This window comes from Brachycentrus maculatus, unplaced genomic scaffold, assembly GCF_059751285.1.
Source record: "Brachycentrus maculatus isolate JH-2025_06_01 unplaced genomic scaffold, ASM5975128v1 h1tg000188l, whole genome shotgun sequence".
Classification (NCBI taxonomy): Eukaryota; Metazoa; Arthropoda; class Insecta; order Trichoptera; family Brachycentridae; genus Brachycentrus; species Brachycentrus maculatus.
This window is the reverse complement of record NW_028280939.1, coordinates 1,818,655-1,842,556: the sequence shown is the minus strand read 5'-3', so window position 1 is coordinate 1,842,556 and position 23,902 is coordinate 1,818,655. Positions and strand designations below refer to the sequence as shown.

At 30.4% G+C, this 23,902-nt stretch overlaps 1 protein-coding gene across 1 annotated transcript in view; it reads left to right on the top strand.

Moving 5' to 3' along the window:
- Positions 1 to 2,091: 2,091 nt before the first annotated feature.
- Positions 2,092 to 23,902, top strand: part of LOC148307854 (cell adhesion molecule Dscam2-like) — a gene marked incomplete at its 5' end in the record, with an annotated part of 94,833 nt that continues 73,022 nt past the window's right edge. The window contains 2 exons of the mRNA XM_088262769.1: positions 2,092 to 2,194; positions 6,526 to 6,647. Of these exons, the coding sequence (XP_088118895.1) occupies positions 2,092 to 2,194; positions 6,526 to 6,647 (225 nt within the window). The remainder of the gene's footprint in view (positions 2,195 to 6,525; positions 6,648 to 23,902) is intronic.

The window sequence follows — 23,902 nt, the reverse complement described above, 5'->3', positions numbered from 1 at the left end:
GTACGCACAAAGTTAATATTTATTTCAAAAATACAGAAAAAGTACATGCCAACAAAAATTAAATATAATAACGTGACATATTCATGAACCGTTATTAATAAATTTTGTATCTGAGTAATATTTATTCTAACTAGATGAACTCCTTAACTGTAATTGATTGAAAACTGTCAAAAGTGTATTTTTATATGCTACATTGGTGAAAATATTACAGCGTTCGGTAATTTATATTGTAAATATTTACTTAAAGTATTTAAGATAAAGATTTTTATTACTGTTGAATATATATTTTTTTATAAATATATTCTTAGCTAAAAAAATTGCAAAGTGTAGGTACATAACACATGTTTTTTGGAATCAAATAAAATATAAGATTGGCTATGATACACATGTTACGAAATTCTTTAAACGATATATTCCTGGAACAAATGCACTTATAAAACACAATATCACATTAACACACACACACACGCACACACACACACACAAATATCTATGACAATGGTTGTTATATCACCCGTCGATTCAGTATAAACGTTATGTTAGGAGAGCTAGCATTTTATATGAAGGTACGTGTTTCTTCATGATATGTTTTAAAATAAGACTTGAGAAAATTGATTCCAGAAAAGCTTGTAAAGAATGCACAAACGGATTAGTTTCCGTAGTAGTTGTCCGCAGACACATTAGTTCTAATTAGCGTACACAAGGAACCTAATGAGAATTTAATGGAGTTGGTTTGTTCATGAAATGAACGACCACAGTTCTAAAATGAATATTGCATTCTGTCCGACTGCTAGAACGCGTGCAGCTTTATAACAATATTATCCATGATAAGAAAATACAGACGTAGACTGTCCAAATAATTAAATTATCAATCTTAAAGCTTCGTTTTTTGTGATTTTATAATCATTATAAAAAACAATTAAAAGCTCATCTTTATGTTAGCAATATAACTTCATTTATTATTTCAATTTCACCAGGTAAATACCACGTTTTTTCCACATTCCGCATCATTATCAAACACCGTTTTAACGAAAATGATGCGGATACATCAAAACGCGAGTCACAACAAAGACAGTTGTATAAACCAAGTAAAATTCGCTTATTTGAATAAAACGTTGTATTAAAATTTCAACAAAACGGTAGATTACTTTAAGAAATTAAAGATTTTGAATGAACGAAAAATTATTTTTTTACATGGATTTGATTGGATTGCCTTTCAAATTTGAGATAAGAGTGGTCACATTCAGGTTTTAACAAACCATTATTGTCAATCGTTTATAAAAATATTCTTAAATTATACCGTAAAACCATAAAAATATAGAATTTAAAGGTCTATAGTATATTCCTGGAAGATTTCATATATTTCTGAATAGCATTTGACCGAATCCTTACCCATTACAAGAAAGTATTTTATATGGTTTGTAATTCCCTTAAGGTGCCTTGTTTCATATTTTTCAATTTAATATTATATTAATATTTATATAGAATAAAAAATATACCATCTAACCTTTTCGTCGTATATTGAAATGTATGTACGTATGGGGTAGGTTTGCAGACTCAAAATGTTGTAAATAAATTAACTGGTCAGATTATAAGCTAAAATAAAAAAATAAAAAAATGATATTTTCAGGCATTTCTCATGTATATGATTATCATCCAGGATTCGGACCTCACATACTAATATAAGAGTTTCTACTCAATAAAAAATTAATTTTCATCTCACCAATAGATGTCTCTAGTGAAGCTCTATTGATTCAAGAACAATGTTTCAATATTGGCTCATATATGTAGAACTTCCAAGAATTTGAGTAGTATAGTTATCAATAATGGGTAGATTGGTGTGTGTTACGCGTGTGTAAAGTGATCACTTTACACACGCGTAAACCAGCCGATGGCGGTCGTCAGCCCCGTAAATGCCCAGACTTACATATTCTTCTTCATCTTTGATGAAATATCGAAAAATAATACTTAACAAATTAAAATATTTGTGTTTTTGAAATTCATTACTTCGACCTTTTATTTTAAGGGTAGCAGAAGCGTGTTGGGAAAATTGAATGTTTTCAATAACATGGTAAATTATTTTTGTTTCAGATATTTTATTAGCAACGTTGTTGATCTCATCAACAGAAGAGCAGCTGATAAATAGTGACTTCAGACTGGAGATCATCTGTTCCGATGCCAACGAATATCATGGGTGAGTTACAATCATTATTCCACATATAAATTTCTGCTCAACAGTATTATTTTAGCAAATGAAGGAAATTTAAAAAAATAGAAATAATACAAAATAAGCTATGATAAGAGTTCTTAAGTAAAAAAGATGTAATAATATAGAAAAAAAGAGAGGAGAACTTAACTGGTTATCTATGAAAAAGAGACTAAAATTTAATATGCTGATCTTTATACATAATTTTTTAACGATAAATTACCAAAATATTTTAAGAATAAAATAGTTTCAAACAAAAATTGTCATGAGCATTACTAGAAATAAGGATAAAATAAGACTGCCATTGTTGAAAAAACTGAGTCGCAAAATTGTTTAATGAATAAGGGTTAGAAAATGTATGATGAGATGCCTGAATGTATAAAGAATGAAAAAAGTCTGAAAGAATTAAATTCTGAGAGAATATAAAAATAAATGTTTTGTTTACTCTAAGGAGATGTATAATAAAGAAGTAATAATAAATACATAACATAATTAAAAAAGAGCTGTGCATTTAAGATGACTTGGCTGATAGACGTCTCACATTTCGATCGAGGCTGATGGCATGGAATCCTCCTCCACCAGCAGTTAGGCACAACAAGAGTGAGATGGTTTTAGAGGATCTTATTTTGCGTTGCTGTCTTCACTGTTGAGGGTCGTGATCATCCTCTCTCTTTGTCGTCAAAGTATTTGGATTTATCAAATTTAAATTGAAAGACAATATTTTCAACCCATGCCATGCACATTAAATATTGTGAAATTGAAATAATCACTATGCCCAGACTTGGGGCCGCACGCTATCTGACCAGTTTTTATGATCCCGCGGTTCGGGCTATACAGACGGAGAGGTTAATGTAAAACATTCTGATATTGTAACATACTATTTGTAATATACAAGATACACCATTAACTTATACTAAATTTAATAAAAAGAGAAACAATTTTTAATAAGTAAGCATTTTCCTTAATACTGAAAATTTTCTTGTTTATTTATGATTGGAGACTGGGGATTTCTTTTTTGTTATAAAAAACGTTCTTCGCCCGCCTATACATAAATTAGGTATATGTAGCTTGTAAGCATACCAACGTTTCCCATCCCTTTATATTTTACCCCTTGATTTGATATTAATTTGAAATCAACAGTGCATGCTAAAATACATAGAAACGATATTTGTGTTCACTTACCGAAATTAATAGTCCTCTTATAATAATTTGCAGATATAATCGTGAATGTTTTTTGTGTATCTAAAAAATACAAGTTAATAATAAAATAAACAAAAATAAAACAATCACAGGATACAAATGAAAATAATCACAAAACACAATGATAAAAGTTACTTACACAACGCGAGATAACTAAGTTGTTCATATATAGCGTCTGACGTGTACATCTATAACGTTTGCATAACGTTACTAACGACACTTTCTTATTTTATTGTTTTGTATAGTTTGTGTACATGTCGATTTCTTTTGTTCTACCGTGGCATCAGGATGTATAGATCTCTTTCTTCTTCTCACAATATCACATCTTTCTTCTCTCTCTCGTCACAAAATGTGCCCAATAAACGTGATGCCTTTCCATTCTAGTCCAATTACTGATTATCGAATCACCGTCTAAGAAGTTTTACTATTTATTTCGCCCATTCACATACAAATATATATTACATCCATTGTATGTGCAAAGAAACGAAATTAAATGAAATAAAGATTGTTTCATTTCAACACACTTACCATTCTACTATAGCAGCGGATTGATAGCTTTTGTTGATATTAATATGCACATTACTTGCTATCGAATAATTTATATATTGCATGTTTCTATTTCTCCAGATTAATGGGTATAAAGAGAGATGCATTCATAGGAAGCAAGCAGATGACGAACGTGAAAAAGCTCAATGACAAGGACATTACCTCTTTATTGGAAAGGAAATATATCGTAGTCGTACAGGAGAAAGTGACCAACTACCAAAACGTTCAGAAAATGTTCAGGAAGGCCATTTAAGTCACTTTTGTTTGGCAAGAAAATAAACATCAATGCAGTTAGTCATTGTTACTAAGTCAATATATTACCAAGTCAATATTATACTTCTAAGTTTAAAATCCTTTGGGATTTTTCAGGGCAATATTAAGCTAAAAAGATAGCAAATAGTCAATGATCACGTTTTTGTTAAACATTGCACTTGGTCACTTTCTCCTGTATGACTAAGATATGAGGAATAGTGGGTACTATAGGATTATAAAATAAATAAAAGGGTCCCCGACTAAGAAACTCAGGACTATATATTCATGCCCGTGGTAACTTTTAGAAGTTGTGCACTGCTAATATGGACAAGCTTATAAGGCTTATACGGCTGTGAAACATGGAACCTTACAAGGGCCCAGACCAGCCGTGTACTGAACTTTGAGAATAGGTTTCTGCGGAGAATTTTAGGCGTGCGGTGGTTTGACTTTGTTACGATTGAAGAGATAAGGCGTAGGACGCAGAAAAAATAGTCACAACTGTCATCGAGAAAAGGCGATTCAGTTGGCTTGGCCATGTAATCCGCATGCCTCCTGAGAGCCTTAATCAAGCTTGCCTTTTTTACAAGGCATCAGGTTCACGCCGCCTAGAACGACAACTACTGACAATTCGTCAGCAGTTCTCGCCAGAACTTCGGAACGCGGATCTGAATTGGGAGGATGCAAGGGAGCTGGCAGCCTATAAAAAAGCCTGAAGACCGTTTATAGACTCCATATGCTCCTTCTAGGGAGCGGATATGTTGAGGTCCACTGCTGGACAAAGGCCTCCCCCTTCCACCTCCACTCCTCCCGATCCTGCGCCGTCCCCATCCACTGTCTTCCAGCAAACTTCCTGATGTCGTCCACCCATCTCATCGGTGGACGTCCTTGAGGCCTCTGGTTCCTCGGTCTCCACACCAGAACGCGTTTCGTCCATCTGTCGTCGGTCATTCTGGCTATGTGACCGGCCCATTTCCACTTCAGCCAAGCAATTCGCTCTACCACGTCACAGACCTGTGTCTGGCGTCGGATCCAATCGTTCCTTTTTTTGTCTCTTATGTTATTCCAAGCATAATTCGCTCCATGCTCCTCTGTGCAACTTGCAACTTATGGGAGGATTGCTTGGTCAGAGTTATTGTTTCCGCGCCATAGGTTAGGACGGGTAGAACGCATTGGTTAAACACTCTTGTCTTGAGTGAGTTGGGAATGGATATAGTTTAATATGGGAGCGGATGTAGTTTAATAATAATAATATGGACGAGTCCCTTGAGTTAAAATATATCATAATGATTTAATCAATTTACCGCGTACAAACGAACATTAAAGAAACATATTTTGATGTTTATATTTACGTAGCTTGATTCAATATGACGTCAGAAGGGTACCAATATTATGCTTTGATAAAGGACGAAATAAATTAAAGGTTTTTTTTCAACTTCTGGTATTTCAATCGAGATTGTTCGAGAATCTAAACCATTTTAATTAATTTGTCCAATTATGTGGAAAATGTATTAAAAATAATATTCAGCGTTTCGGAAAAAACGCATTTCATTCCTTAAACATTGCTTGAAATAATTAAAAATTTCCAGAAAATATTTTTGTTGTATTTCATTATAAATTTACCAACGAAACAAATTTTCTCAGCAGATATGCTTCCTGTTTATTTTCTGTTCAAAAAAGTTGAAAATGTTTTTTGTTTATATATTATTACATCAGTTCGAGGAATATCATTGTAATGAAAAAAAAAACTAAATTATAATTATTGATTCTTAAGTTATTTCCATCATGTAAAATCAAGAGCCAACTTTTTATAGGGAAATGACAGACACCCTCAAACATTTCAATAAAATCAAAGATATTTTTAAATAATGCGGTTTTAAGTTTATTTATCAGATTTTTAATTAACATAAAAATGTCTTATTGTGACTAAATAGGGACTCTAAAAAGAAACACATGGTGATTAGAATCATTATAATTACATTAATAAACTTATGTTAACTGTAATCTCAAGATAAAATGAAAATTCCAATGTCTGGAGTTAAAGCCGTCTTTCTCGCATAACAGTCAACATAACGATATCTTTTGAAAAACCATATAATCCAGTCCATTTCGCAACAGACGGATGATGGAACAAACATATCCTCGGATCTACAAGAAGAAAGAAGAAGAAGAAGAGAAAAACTTTAACATCAGTTTAAGAAGACGAAAAAAAATATTTTGAATGTCAAATCCTGTAGACAGTACAGTTTATTTATTGACAATTTAAAGTTATTTATTATGACATTTTACTACGACATTATTTTATTTACATTTTTTATTTTCAGGGTTCAAGAGACGAGCGATAACAAATTGGAAGTATCAACCATTGACGAACACACACCGGATGGAAAAATGTATTTTTGTTACTACACATTTGTCGACACGAGAAAATTGATTGAAAAAGATGGTGAGTACCTTTCCATTTTAAGGGTTGTTTTCACGACGAAAAATAATTTAAAAGGCCTTGTTTCGAATTCGGAAACAACAACAATATTTTTGTTCCATAATAGAAACTTAAACAAGGTGGTATGGTAAAAAAAGGAAGTTTATGTTATTTATCTTACAAAAAATATGCATTAAATGTATTGTTGTCGCATGAATCATAACATCAAATAAATAATATACTCTCGTGGTTAATGCCATTATTTAAAAAAATCTTTTAACACGTGTTTCGATGCATTTTGCATCTTTTTCGTTGTTTTAAAATTATACGAAATCCATCGAAACATGTGTCATGTCGCTCACTCCTTTCAAGAACGTCATAAATCAAAAATCGTCAATTTTCAGTTGTGCATGTTTTCGGAATACCCAGAAAATGTACTATATCCTAGCAAAAGAGGTATATTTTTTTATTAATATTTACCCGCTACAGGGTAGAAAGTGTTTTTTTTTTTGCATTTTGAAGAAAAGGTATTGCTTGATTATTTTTTTAAATATACTAAATATTTTTCAAGAGGAGAAAAAATCTCCAGGTTTCACCTAAAAGGATCTGTTGCACAGTAAAAAGTTCAATAAGTGGCTTACATTGTATTATATTTTTAATCTTTGAAAACGTTCTCCTGACAAATCAAGTTGTATGATTTATGACGTTCTTGAAAGGAGTGAGCGATATGTAAAAGATTTTTAAGAAATGGGGGATTTCCTGAGTGAAGTTTAAATTGAATATGGATTATTAAATCAATGTGAAAAATAATGTTATCAATATTTTTTGGTATCTCAACAAAGATGAGGAATGCTATTGATATGAGATATTGCATTAATATGGGTAACAATCTGTTATTAAGTAGATCGAGTTTGAGTTAAATCGAGGTTAGAATGGTGAATGTTACACAAGTATAAATTAACCACTTAAACCACTAAATAATTGGTCTGGGTATTTGTAATGTATTTTTAACATTAACCTTCCCTATCCTTACTATCCTACCTGCAGACAAGCATAAGCTAAAATAGACGCTTTGCGGGTTATTCCTTTTAAAAAAAACGGACTTATACCCAGACTTTCATATTATCTTTCATTGAAGTTAGGATTATCAAAAAAAACAACTAGGTATGTGGAAAGAACAGACAAACCCAGAATTTGTGAACAAAGACTTCTACACATAAAAACTAAATGAAAATTTTGAAATCAGCAATTTATACAATATTTTTCTGTGTGTGGGAAAATGGCGTTCAAAAATCATACGAGGGTTTATACAAAAAAAAAACGATTTTATCATAATTCACGTTTACGATACATTTTATGTTCTTTGTTCGAGTTAGGTGTCACTATATTCTGTTGGATATTGGTTTTATATCCATTCCGCCATCGGGCTGTATTTTCCGCAAGACTAGCATTTTCAATAAGAAATCACTTTAGCACAATTCTGTTCCTATTACACGTAGCGAAAATGCACAAAAGAATTTTCCGAGCCGCCAGGTGTTGATAGCGCGGGGGTACTAAATTTTCAATCTTCCCTTAAATATGTTCCAAATAATGGATGTTATTTCTTTATTTTTAAAGCGTAAATTTACATAAAAGCGCAAAGTAGGCTCTTATTCTTAGTTACTGCCCCATGAATGGTGACCATGATAATCATGGATTGTTTTAACAATATTCCTATATTCTCGACAACCTGTACTCCCGAAAGTCTTCCCCAAAAAATAGTCGGTGTGTTGTTACTCTGCCAAAAAAGTGATCTTTCTCTCTTGTCTTCAACTCTCCACACTGTTTACCACAAGATTCTCTGTCAAGATTTTCTGGCCAGATGCCCGAAATATTGCAGGATTCGTCTGCAAGAAGAGCAAACAATGTCTGCTCAATAAAAAGTTTTTTCCATGTCACCAATAGATGTAACTAGTGAATTTGTAGTGATTCAAGAATAATATTTTAAAATTGGTTTATACATTAGACCTTCCTATACTTTGAGAGTTATTTTACCTGTAGTTTTTTTTTAAATTATTTATTAGTCAGTATATATAATTAAAAAAAATTAAAATACACTAGAGGTAAAATAGCTGTGTACATTGTTAAAATTATTTATTTGGCAGTAGTGTATGCTGGTCGTAAGCCCCGTAAATGCCCAGACTTCGATATTTTTCTTCATCTTTGATGAGATGTCAAAATTATAAACAGACAATGTTTTATACAATATCACAGTAAGTCGTCTTTAAGGTAGTATTTTACTTATATTACAAAATAAATTATCTAAAACTATCATTATTTTTATTTAACGAGATGCTCTAGGTTTAAATATACCAAATCCTTTCTCTTTTTTTTGATCATCTAAAAAATGTTTCGCAAATGAGAATAATAAAAAAAAGATAGCTACAAAATCTATGAAGAAAAGAGAAAATAACTAAAAGATAGCTTAATCCAAAGCTTATCTTTTCTAAGCTTATCTTAACAAAGACATTGACAGTTCCTTGATAAAAAAATAAAAAAATAAATAAAAATACAGAAAACGAATATCTTCAGATCTAGAGTAGGTCCCGAGAATTTAAAAATGGCAAATAGTTTGGAAAAGTAATTTTAGCAGCGATTGATGTAACCAATCAAATATTTACTTTATATTATTAGGTTTCTTTACTTGAGATGAAGCATCTTTCATATGTCAAAGACATTTATCGAGAGATATTTATCAAACATTTAACCTAAAATAAAACATTAATTAATATTTAAGATTTGAATCGTGGTATTAGTCAAAACGGAAACAGTGAAAAAATACACTATCTCACTTTTTTTTCAGTAAACTGAGGTATTTCAGAATAATACATATTCTAGACACGCCTTACTGTAATTCTACCATACCCCCATAATCTTTCCCCATCTAATACTGTATTTTTCTCCATCATTTATGATTTATCTAGCTGTAACTTTTAATTATCTCCAAGCTTTTTTTATATTAAGAAGGCACGTAGGTTCTTTAGATATTAAGCTTGGTTTTATAAACCAGAAGGAAACGTCGAAAAATTATAATTCAAATTGAATTTAATCCTAGACGTTTCCGGGGCGAATCTTCTTCATAACTTAAAGTATTCATCGCGTTTTATTTCATAATTACTAAGGTTGCTGAATTTTAATTTCCTGAATATGAAAGATAAGTTGCGGAATTTTCGGCTATTTTTCATAGTTATGGTTGTTGTATTTTAAAATGTATGAACCAGTTTGGTGCTTTTTGAAAGTAAACTGGCCCTGACTTACTTGAAAGCCCTATGTTTTCTTGTCCGTGGTCTTGGGTGTAAAAAATGGGCGAAAAAACTCTCTCAATTTTTAGTTTTTCGAATGGAAATGTAATACGTATAATTTTAAATATCTTTGTAATTTTTTTTTAATTTCTTAAAATTTGAAATCTTCTCAAGTTATTGACCGATTGATTTGAAATTTTGACACTTGAATTGGAACATGCGCGTATTAAATGTGTTTTTACCTTTTTTTAAGAATATACATTTTAAATTTTTTTTTTTGGTTACAGTGGCAGTGCGATCTGTTGAATATAAGAGCAACATACGCAATACAAAACATTGTTCTACAAATGTAATGGCCACGGAAAAAAACTTTATTAAAAAAAACATATTTTCGCTTGTCACGAGTAAAAAATCCTCTCACAAGTGTACCATACATGTATGGGTGTAAGTGTATGTGGATAGAAGCTGACAAAAAGCACGCTATCTGCCATAAACAATGTATTTACTCCGTCTCTTGCAGTGATGTTCAACAGATCGCATTGCCATTGAAGTAAAAACACTATTTTACCTGTCACAGTTAAAACATACTTGTATAAAAACATGTGTGTATTGGAATGGAACGTTGTATCAAAAACTCGAAACAATTGGTGAATTCTTTTAAGATATTTAAGATTTTGAACCAACCAACATTTATATTTTGATTTATATACATATATTAGAAATGGCTAATTTCGGTAAATAATATAAATGGTTCATTTTAGTTGATTTTAGGTTGGTACCATGATGAATAAAACATCCTGCTGTATAGCAACTATACTCGTAACCGTTTCATAACTAAATTTCAATATGAATACACCAATCACTCACTTCTTATATATCAACAACGTCATATCTATATCAAAAATCATAAATTTTCAGTTGTCTATGTTTTCAGAATGCCCAGAAAATGTACTATATACCAGCAAAAGCGGCATATTTTTAACTTAATATGTACCTGCTAGAGGGCAGAAAGTGTTGTGTTGCATTTTGAAGAAGAGGTACTGTTTAATTATTTTTTTTAATATCTCAAATATTTTTCAAATGAAAAAAAAAACACTTTTACCTTAGAAGATCTGTTGCACAGTAAAAAGTTCAATAAGTGGCTTGATTTTTAAAACATTTTACTATATTTTTAAACCTTGTTTTAAAGTTTTTTGATATATGACGTTTTTGAAAGGAGTGAGCGAAATGTACAATACATTTTACCTGCTATAATTGCGAATGTTCTCTACGATGCAAAAACTTAAGTAGAATAACGTGTCTCGGTGTAACAATAAAACTAAATGTATGATTTGACATATTTATAGCGTCATAAAACACATTTTTGAGCGCAGCCATAGTGTATCGAAACATAGATGATTTATGTAATAGGCCGGTATCAAAACGTAGCATAAATGCTCCGGCTGGCACTGTAATTTATTACTTTTCCCAATTTTTGTTTTATAATCACAAAGACCCTTATTACTTATACGGGTCCCTGCGAAATCGTTCGGGGAAAATTAGTCTAACAGGGTAACTTATTATGCCGATTCTTGATTTACGATTGCTCTCGACATGGAGTCTTGCGCATAAAGATAGGAGAAATTAATATAGTCCAGTTGATATGTAAATTTGAAAAATCATTAAAATATTTTATAATTTTTTTTTATATTCATTAAGGTATGGAGGGTTGTTCTGATAATTTTTTTATTTTTATATTTTAAATTGAAAACGAAATCTTTTGCAATCCAATCAAAGATGGTTCCAGTGAACTCATATGTACAGTGTCACGAGATTAATAATAAATAAATGTGCTCGATTTTATCGAGTAGTGTGACTGTCAAGCATGGGTAGAACGGTAAATGTTGTGCGAATTGAAAGTGATCACTTAACCAATATAAGACTTGGTCATAAGCTCCGTAAATACCCAGATTTCCATTTTCTTCCTCATCTATATTAAGATGTCAAAATTATAAAATACATTTTTTACGAGTGCATACAAACATTTAAAATACTCAACTTTAAAAAAAGAATATTTGTTAATTTAATTTAATTTCTTGACACTTCGTAAATGCAATATATGAAGATTATATTTCTTAAGAACGACTTATTATTTATATTATTTTTTTGACATCTCATCAAAGATGAAGAAGAATATGGAAGTCTGGGCGTTTACGGGGCTGACGACCGTCATAGGCTGGTTTAAGTGATCACTTTACACTACTCAAATTCTTGGAAGTTCTATATATATGAACCAATTTAAAAACCTTGTTCTTGAATCACTAGAACTTCACTAGAGACATCTATTGGTGAGATGTAAAGAAGCTTTTTATTAAGCAGAAACTCTTATATTATCTCAGATTTTGTGAACAAGTATTTGGACACACTCAAAATGTTGTAGACTTATTATTTAGTGAACTAAACCCAGGTTTGTGAACAACTATTTGGTCTTACTCAAAATGTTATGAAAATAATCGTACTAATATGTAATACATAATAAGGCACTGTATACTCGAGAAACAGTGTTATCTTGATTAAAAAATTATAAACCCTGTGCTTCTAGTCCAGGAAAAATGTTAAATAAATATCTGACTTAAAAATAACTTACATTTAATTTTGTCCCCCTTCCAATGGGAATAAAACCTGGAACCTTATGTACGGTAAACATACACCCTTACCACAACAGTGTGGAGGCGGACAAACTAACTTGGTTTCTTACTACCAACAAACTTTTCTAATATTGACCAAAAAATTAAATACTTTTAAATATAAATTAATGTTATTTCATGGATTTTTCGGATGATGTCAAGTAACTGGGCTATGTTAGGAGAAGGTTAATTAATAATGGAGTTAAATTTCTAAAGCTCTGACAATATTGATCCTTCATTGATTTATTGCAGAATTATATTCTGCGTAGAAAGTTTAAAACGTTTTCCATACAACTTGCGTAAAATATTCAAATTAGTTATTGAAATTTCTTGGAAGAAGAATATTGAAATTTATATGAAATAACCGATTAAATTTTTAATCCAGTTAAGGATATGAAAGGGAATAGAAGGGATGGGGTTTATTTTGTCGATTATTTTGTAAACCAAAAACAATATAAAAAGGAGAGGTTTTCAACTGAAAATATAAAAGCTAGTGTTTTTGCTAAGAATTTTTTACTCAAGAATTCTATGAGATTGTAAAAAATTTAATCATTAAGACTAAACCAACTATCACTTAGGCTATATATATTATTTATAAAATAAATATAAAAAAAGACGATAAGCAGTGTTTTATTAGCCGTAGGTAGAATTCGAAGCCATTTTGAAATTAATAAATTGTAATAAGAACTGAAAATATGGTAATATCGAAGTTATGTAAAAAAATAAAATATCGTACTTGAGAATGTGTTGATAAATTTTCCCATACGATTGATTTCAAATCGTTAAAAAATCTGTCACTATGATTTCATTTTATTCAACAATAGAATTAACTCTATTTCGATCTAATCAGATGCCCTTTTCACCCCTAGGGTGATAATAGAAGGTAAAATAATAAAAAGTTGGGAAAATAATTCAATTTAATGTAAAATAATGTATTTCTTTTAATTTCTCTTGACTGTGTATAGTGAAAAGACTTTTTTTGAAGTACTGTGTAAATTTCAGTTTTCACCATTGAAATTTAGATGAAAAGATGAACTTGGCTGAGGAAAAAAAAAACATAAATTGGCGAGTTTCTTATTCAGGAATCGCACAAAGGACCTCTTTAAAAATACATTTTTCCTTCAAAGTAGAAAATACTCCAGAAAAGCAAGGAGGTTTCCAATAATAATAATCGAACGTTTCAACAATGGTAAAGACGGAATAAATACTGCAGTATTGGAATAGTTGGGAGATTAAAAACGGTTTCTTGGTGTTTAAATATTGTCATGGTATAAATTTTGTTTTGCTAGTTTTATACTTAAAAAAAAAAGAAACAAACTGCTTTTAGTTTAATTGACAAGGGAACTATATTAAGGGGTTAATTCCTTAAGGGAAACAATTCTTTAAGGGACAATCGTTAAGTCAATAATGGATTCTATACCTGCATCCTAAAATCATTAACATTAACTTTTCGCTATTATTTATTACGTATTACATACATATACGTAATAAATATGTACGTGAAGTAAATAACCATACATTTTTTTTTCAATTTCGATTTTACATTATAAGTGATGTATTTATTAAAAAAAAAAAAAAACCTGTCTGTCCACCTCCGCGGCGCGGTGGTCAGCGCGTTTGGCTGGCGTGCTGGAGGTCCCGAGTTCGATTCCCAGGAGGGTCAAAATAAATATGGCCGATTTTCACTCTCATATTTATTTAATATCACCGTGGACTGGTACAAGAAGCGCAGGGCTGATCACCTTGCCTTCATGCAATTTACGATCAAGATAACACTGCGTCGCTACGATGCAGTGCCCTATGCACCTTTGGGTGCAGATAAGGGTTAGAATTTATTTTAAAATTTGTAAATACAAATTCATGGGAATAAATATAAAGTAACTCGTGTTTCGTTGTATTTAAAATCATAAGAAAATAAATCTTTAAGGGATGAATCATGAATTTGTGAGAAGATGTGAAATTGGTTTATATTTTGTATAATAAAATTATGAGATGTCAAAAAATAATATGAATATAACTCCTGTAATTGGAGATAATCCAGATTTTGTGAACAAGTATTTGGACACACTCAAAATGTTGTAAATAAATTATCTGGTCAAATTATAAGCTTAATAATAAAAATAAAATTATTAATGTCGTATTACACGAAGTAAACGATGAATGATAAAAAGAGTGTAAGATCATGTTACACATGTGTAAAGTGATCACTTAACCAAGCCAATGACGGTCGTAAGCCCTGTAAATACCCAGACTTCCATATTCTTCTTCATCTATGTTGAGAAATCAAAAATTCATCATTGCTGAAATGTTAACCTTGCATTAAGTTTTATCTAATTTTAAGCATAGAGTCTAAGAAGTAGCTTACAAAAGATCTATTGAATTTAAGCATAAATATAACTTCTGAAATATATTTTTTTTTACCGTCAATCATGGGTAGAATGTCACTTAAACTACCCAACGACATGTTGTTGGCCCTATGAATACCCAGACTTTTTTTTTCATCTATTTTAAGATTCATCTATTTTAAGATTAAGTTTTTATAATAAAGCTCTCGACCGCGATAAATTCAATATGACAGATATTGTAAAACAGGTTTGCGACTACCTCCCCATATTATTTCTTGGCAACGATTCCTTCACGATGCTCTGCAGGCTGCAATCCTGGCATTGAAATTTTTCAATTTTCTCGAAGCGCTCGTCGGAATATGAATTTTTTTCAGCATTGAAAGGATGAAGGTAAAAAACCTGAAACAATTGCTCGGGATTTCAATAATATTTCCATCTTCCACCAGACAAATTAATCCGAACATCCTGAAGCTCGCGTGACAAAACATTTCCGGTCCGTGGGGAGTGGAATATGTTACCTTCGTATCACGCCAACCCTCACACAGGGGATGTTTTATGACAGGTTCAGGGAAAACGTGATGCAAGAAAGAAAATATTTAGTAATTTGAAATGTACGTCCAAAGCAAATTTATTTTCTTTTTTTACCTTTGTGGTATGGTAATAAAATACTCTGTATATCATCCATCGTTCACTTTGTGACAAAAAAATTAAAATCGAGTTATGTTTAATGTAGTATTACACTGATGAATGATAAATCTTCACTTCAATTCACCTTGTGTAACAATTATTAATTTATTTATACTTCATGAACAGGAAATAAATAAGTAAATTAGCGGGCTTATTGTCAAAAAGCAATATCTTTCAACCAACCAAAAACAGACTAGTGATATTGATTAAAACGTTTAATACCATATATAGCTGTTTGTAATCTGAGGTTGATAGTACTTGAAAATAATAATAAAAAATATATAAATTACAAGTTAATGAAATAAGGACAGCAAAGGAAAAAGGGAGTTTAGGGAATGAGGTAGAGGAAAAAACTAAGGGAGGAAAAAACTAAGAAGGTGTTATTTTTTATCTTTCTTTTCTTCTTCACTTAGTCACTTAAAACACAATTAAAGAGTTATTTATTGTTTTGAAACGAATTTATAAGGCCAGCTTAGTAAGCTACAGAAATTAAGGAAGATCCAGAGAATTTAAGCATGATCAAGTGTTTCAAATACTTGAAAGTGGTCAGGTTAGGTAGTGTCGGAATAATCCACAAATATTAATGAGAAGATGCATGAATGTGGAAAAGAAAAATATTGTTTGCAAAGACAGATTGGTGTGGCGTTCTATTCTCTCTACCTACCCTTGTAGGAAAACCCTGTGTTGGTTACTAACTTAGTTTATTGTTTAGTTTTTAAACGAATTATTTTTTTTTAAATAAAAAAAAATGTATTTATCTTTTTCTTACGTCCCTTTTAATATGAGTCACGTTTGTCACCTATAATTCCAAATATCTTAGACCGTTCAGAAGATTGTACCTTAAAACATTCGCCTTACAAAGTTAAGTCGCTGTCACTCTAACTAGCTCCTCTTGGGATAAACGTCCCTAATACAACATTTTCAAAACTGTCCCTCGCACGCCACGATCTCCTGCGCTCCTGTCCTCCGGGTACATTTTTTATAATATTGAATCAATAATGAAAAGCGCCATGGCTTAGTTGGGTAGACAAATATGAAATTGGCAACATGAGTTTGATTATAGCCGTTCGCAAAATAAATTTAAATATATATATATATATATATATATATATATATATATATATATATATATATATATATATATATATATATATATATATATATATATATATATGTTTATATATAATATATATATATATATATATATATATATATATATATATATATATATATATATATATATATATATATATATATATATATATATATTAATATATATATACATTTCATTACAGTAAAAAAAACATTTGTACTGGTCAATCAAATAAAAATGAGAGTGAAAGACTTCCAAAATAAATATAAAAAACAACTAAACAGGTTTAAAAATATTTTCATGTAGATTTGTAATATACTTACAGTTTATTAAACACAAAATTCAAATGTGTTGTACAGAAGCCAGTTTTTTATCATGTTAGTAAAAACATCATATTTTCCTAAAAAAATGGGATGATACTAGATAAAAAAATCGACAAAGCTGTCATTGAAGAAGTAACGTCACGTGTAGTTAAATATGATGTACGTCTTGAAACTAAAAGAGTACGAATCATGATTGTATTTGTATCCTAAAAAGATACATTGCGACTAACCATATTTGAAAAAAAAAGTTTTCGTACTTCTATTCAGGTTGAAATTGTTTGCACATATTCTCTGGAGTATTTAAAGCAAAACGGGTTTGAGAAGTTAGTCAAAGCTCGTCGTATTTGCTATGCTTCGTATATTTGTACGTTTCTCTCGGAAAAGTCAAGTGGACGCTACTCAGAGCTTTTTTTACGTATTCAGATTGTACTCGGAAAGCTCAGTGCCCGCAAGGCATGGAAATTCATACTGCATGTAGACCGAATAGGTTTATGAAAAATGTAAGTGTCTTTTAAGAATGTTGTTAATGTTTTATTTACTCCTTTTTGCAATTTTAACAACAACAAAAAAACAAAAGGGTTATCAAAATATGAAATGAGAGTAAAACACACTTTAAAGCACAGTATTTTCAATTAAAAAAATCATATTTCGTATAAACAACAATGTTGAAATATTGAAAAACCTGTTTAAAGTGACAACAGCTGACAAAAAAACCTTGTCCTCTATTATTAATGTTTAGTTCAACGTGTGTTGATGTTACGATCAAAAGATGGTGCTGCGATTACAATCAAAAATATGTTTTTCACCATCACACTGAAAATATGTAACACAGGTATAATATTCTAAAACACGCACGTATTCTAATGGAACGTTGAGAAAAAAATTTCAAAGCACCTAGAAATTAAAAATATTGAACAAACTTACATTTGTGGTTTTATGTTTGTTCAATATACAACATTTTGAGTGTGTCCAAATACTTGTTCACTAATCTAGATTTTATCAAATTATAGGATTTATTTTTTTGATCTCACCGATAGATCTCTCTAGTGAAGTTCTCGTGATTCAAGAACAATGTTTCAAAATTGGTTTATATAATATATATAGAACTTCCAAGAATTTGGGTAGTGTGGTTGTCAATAATAGGTAGAATTGGTGAATGTTACACGTGTGTAAAGTGATCACATAAACCAGTCTATGACGGTCGTCAGCCTCGTAAATGCCTAGACTTCCATATTCTTCTTCATCTTTGATGAGATGTCGAAAAATTGTTTGTTCAATCTTTCCATACGGAATTGTATCGTAGACCTTCAAGATTAGTACAATAAAATATTTTAGGCATTCGAAATGTGCTTGTATCGTAGAATGCTACGCAATTCATGCACTGATATGGTCAGAAACTCAAATGTGCTCCAAAGAACAAGAGTAGAACGACAGTTGCTGACTGATATCAGGGTCCGGAAGGTGTCCTTTATGGGGTATCTTACAAAAGGAGAGAACTAAGAGCTATTGCACGTAACAGAGGGATGATAAAGTGTGAGCAAAAGGCATATCTGGCTCTGGAATATACGAGATTGGACAGGGATCAGAATCAGTTTAGGTGTTATTAAGAAAAAACATACTCTCAGATGATAATTGGCATCGAAAAGACCTGACATGACACACAAAGAAGAAGACGAAAAATAACATTTTCATTATCATTAATTTAAAACAAAAATACAAATAATAACGAAATTGAAAACTCAGAAATTCAAAATCAAGGATTTTCTCCCTGAAATGTATTTAGAGAGCTAAAAGATATCAATATCCGAAGATTTAACATTAAATTTTGATATTACCTTAATTTTGTATTATTTTATAAATTCGTTCTATAAAATGATTACAATTATTTCATGAAATGAATACGAGTATACAAGCCTAATAAGAAATGAAGTATTTTATTTTGTACATCTTTACAATAACATAAAAATTATTATAAAATATGAAGAAAAATGTAATGCCTAATAATAAATCCCTGAAACGTATTTAGCAAACTCAAAAGATATCAATTTTTTGTTTACTAAATTTAGATATGACCTTTATTATGTGGATCGTTCTTTAAAACCATAGCATTTGTTTCAGAAAATGAATAAACAGGCTTAAAAATGGAAGAAGTATTACATTTTGTATATCTTTCATCTAAAATTACTGTAATGTTTGGGGTACGACTGGGAAAATATTGAGGTTAACTCCGAGAAACCGCGAACAAATCGAGAGATTCGTATCTCGATTTATTTGCGGTTCTTTAAATCGGAAATAGGGCTGAGCGTTGTATCATACCGAAACGGAACAACGCCACCGCCTCCACTCAGGTTAATAAGATTCTTGCAAAATTGCAAATTCGTACGTGTCGCTCTAATTCGCAGATTCAAGCGAATATAGGGTAAAGCACCCTAATCTTAACACTTAACCATTTATTGACATATTCACAATTTCAATAACATAACAACATTTTACCCCAAAAAATTAATAAAATTAAGTATTTATTTAAGACAGCATTATGTTTTTAACATAATGCTGTCTTAACACTACTGTCCCTTTTTATACTTTTCATATTACAAAAAATTTATATTATTTCTGTATAAAATATTTATATGTAAAAAAAATAAGAAACTCAAAAGAATCTTAAAAGCCAATGTTTTATTCAATACATTTATCCACAGATTTAAATTAAAACACATAAAATACTAGTTATGTGCGTCAGTATCAATATATGGTTAACACCGTATCAATATTACGATAACAGTGTCAATAATAGGACATATGACAGTTTTACATTTTTTGGAAAGTTTATTGATGTGGATATTTTTTTTTATAAGCAATTAATTTTAATTTATTATTAGATTAAAACCAATATTTTTAGCTTTTCCACTTTTTTATTTGACCAGCGACCGGGTTTCGTCGTTACCGACATCATCAGACTGGTAACGACGAAACGTCGGTAACGACGAAACCCGGTCGCTGGTCAAATAAAAAAGTGGAAAAGCTAAAAATATTGGTTTTAATCTAATAATAAATTAAAAATGCAATTCCATCACGAAGTGTCAGTGGATAATATAAATCTATCAATTAATTTTAGTAATGATACAGTTAAAAGTAAGCATCTTTTATAATCTTATTCAGTAACAAAGTATGGAAACTCCATAAGGTGTCAATAAATGGGTGGTTTACCCTACATGGTTTCGGGATAGGAATTAAAGCGATCTTTAATAGGATATTATAGTCGACTCCGGTTTATTGAATCCGGTGTCTCCGGTTGGTAAAATTTTACATACCAAGCCCTGATCGGAAATCTCAACCAGAATTTTGGAATCGCATCTTAACCTATTTATCATATTGTATATTTCAGTACACTATATTTTTATCATTACTTAAGTTGATAAGGGTTGAAGGATCATAGTCCCCTTAAGGTGATTTTGCAAAATGTATGCGACAGATTTTAAATATGATTCGAATGACTTTTATTGCGTATTTATAAGTGATCATACAAAATTTTTGATTTTTATTAAAAAAAAATACTTTGTCAATAATAAAAAGTGGTATTTTCCATGTTGAAATGGATACAAGCATGAAAACATTAACACAAACTGACTTCCGAATTATGTTTTTTTTTTAACATTTTATTTTTTAACAATACGAATGATTGATTTTAAGTGCGCGTAAACAATGATCTACAAAATTTATTTTATTGTAGTTTTAAGTATGTTGTTTTCGTAGTTTTTCTCTAAATTTTGGATTTTCGTAATTTTTCTCTAAATTTTGTTGTTTTTTGTCATACATATTTTTAAATATCATCTCACTAGGGTAACTAATATTCTAAATGATAAAAAGTTAAAATCTGCAGTACATTTACTAATTTAAATATTGAATAATAAATATTTTGAAATGAATGATGAAATGTATTTTTTGAAATGGTAAATATTGTTTCTAATGATAATATAATTATTAACAGTTTACAAAACTTGAAAATATTTTTGTCGTCGCCCGTCAGCATTTATCAACTTCAGCGATCTCAACTCAGCGATCCTTCTATGTAGTAATTTTAGGAACCAAATTAACAAAATATTTTCCTTAAAAGTTCTTTTATCTTTACAATGTTGCGGTATAAGGTTAAAAATCAACTTTTTTAGTTATTGTTTAACATACATATACACACAATTGAACTTTTAAAATAATTTTCTTTATTTCTTGTTTACGTAAATTTCTACCATGTTATTTCATTTTCTCTTGATTCTGAAAGTTTTAAACGAAAGCTTTAAATCGTCTAAAACCTTCAGGAGATTTTATATTCTTTGAAATTCGCTGAAAAATATTCACGATACAAGGCTGCAGTCTGTCAAATTTGAATATTATAAAGCCGGTTCAAAAAGGCGACCCGCAAATGCACAACGTCTCATATCTCGCGATATGGATCACGTCAGGGTTGAAATCTCTAAGGGAACTCATAAGAGAGTTACCCAGGTGAGAAAAGGCAGAGTGCACTACATCCCTATCCCACCCTCTATCCTTCCCCGTGCTTCCATACCACCATCCTTTCATAAATGCATGGGCTTTCAGAAAATGGATTTACCTTCTTTAATATGCTGTTTTCCTGGTATACAGATTTCAGTGTATTCATTAAATTAATTTTAATACCGTATGTTTATCATTTTTAAAGCTTGTTTTAAAAGCTGTAAAAACGTGTTTATTTATTTAAGTCTCAAAACAACATTATTTTAATTTAAAATAATTTAATTTAACGATTTTTAAAGTAGGAATATAAAGTAAAAATACAAAACAACATTTTGAGACTGTCCAAATACTCGTTCATAGATTTGGAGTTATTTTTTACATTTTGAAATTTCTACAAAAATAAAGAAGAATATGGAAGTCTGGGTATTTACAGGGATTATGTTCTGTAATAGGGTGTTAAAGTAATTACTTTAGATGCGTCCAATATTCATCATTCTACACATGATGGACAGCCACACTACTCAAATTTTGGAACTCGTACATATATGATTAATCACATTTATCTCATGCGAATTAGAAACAACGAATCAATTCAATGCATGAATTATATGAAGTTTTTTTTGTATAGTATGTAGTAAAACAGTTTAGCAGTTTATTCTGTTTATATTTCAAGAGCCGTAAAATCAATATAATAATAAACTTTAAATCAGTACAGTAAAAAATAAATATACAAAGTATTTAACAACAATACAAAGTCAATATAATAATAAGTATCATTCAAAGGTTTGCTTACTCATGTAGTGATCAGCGCATATGTCTACCATAATGGAGGTCCTGCGATCGATTCCAAGGAAGTTCAAAATAATATGTGATTTTTCAAGCTAATATTCACTAAATGTCATTGTTGCCTGTATTGTTGAAACTAATACATGGAATAACATGAATAAACTAGTAGGTACATGGTTCTAATGAAAGCTTTTTTTTTTCATTCTCCACAAACTAAATCATTTAGTTGACACTTGTATGTTATACTCTGCACATAAATAATTTTCTTTATTATAAGTATCTTAACTTGAGATGAAACATTTATCGTTTTGTTTTTATATATAATCCAGGGTATTAATAATATAATTATCACTGCCCTGGATTGGAACATGAAGCGCAGGACTAGTCACCATTCATTCATGTGTTTAACGATCGAGCTAACACTGCATATTTATTTTAAAACAAATTGCATACAAAAGTCACATATATAATATTCCCGATGAGTAATTTCCATTACTGATTTTGAGATTAAGGTTAAAAAGACTGAAACACAAATTATACTGAATTTACGATGTTTTGATTTCTGTTCTTTGGGTACATTTAATGGGAGAAAAATCAATGGTTAAATTTATTAAGTGAGTCTACGTTAATCGCCTTACAATCGATTACACTGAAAAATATTTTGTGTTCAAAAGGTTTACGATTTATCATAGGTTAAATAACACATGGTTTTTGTTCATATGCATATATATGTACATTGTATATGCACAAGTCGTCTACTAAAAGTTCCGTTAGAAACGAGAGAGAAAAATATCCCCCGGCTTACGGCAAAAGTATCGTGTGACATTATTTACACCTCATTGTCATCCGATATTTTCGATGGTGTGGAGTTTGTTTATCATCCGAACGGGAGATGGGGTTATTCCGTCTCTATTTATAGAACATTTTTGAATTTCCCTGGAAAAATGGCTAGCAAAACTTAACTCAAAGAGATTCGTAAAAAAACCATATCGATTGTAGTAACATCCCTTCGATCTGATGGGGTATACTTTGAAGTAGTTAAAATAATAATTTGTTTTTACTTGGTAAAAACTGCTATTTATTACAACTTATTTAAACATGCGTTTCAATCCGTTCTGCATCATGTTACAATCAAAACAAGTATCACAATACATTTAATTGAAAAGTTTTATTAATCAAGTAAAATTTAAATGAAAGGCGATAGGTAGTTACCACAATGTAGTAACCATAGTACCACAATGAGACTGTCGAATCAATAATTGAAAGAAATTTTGTATATTTTTATGTGTATGTTTCTAAGAGATTTATTCACTTTTAGTTAAAAAGGAATATAGTGAATATGGCAGTAAAGTATAAACATATGTAAAAGAGGACAGAAAGAAATAAAATCACTTAAATATTTTTGAATGTCACCCTATAGTATTGTATCTTTGCAATGTACTGCCCTATACACCATTGGGTGAGTGTTTTTAAGGCTTTTCTGCAGGGAGAAAATAAGAATAGGGAAATAAGAGGAAAAAAACACTAAATCGAGAATCAAGAACAATTTGAGAATAAACATAACATAGAAAATTGCAAATAAATCTTCTAATTCTTAATTTTTTACTTAA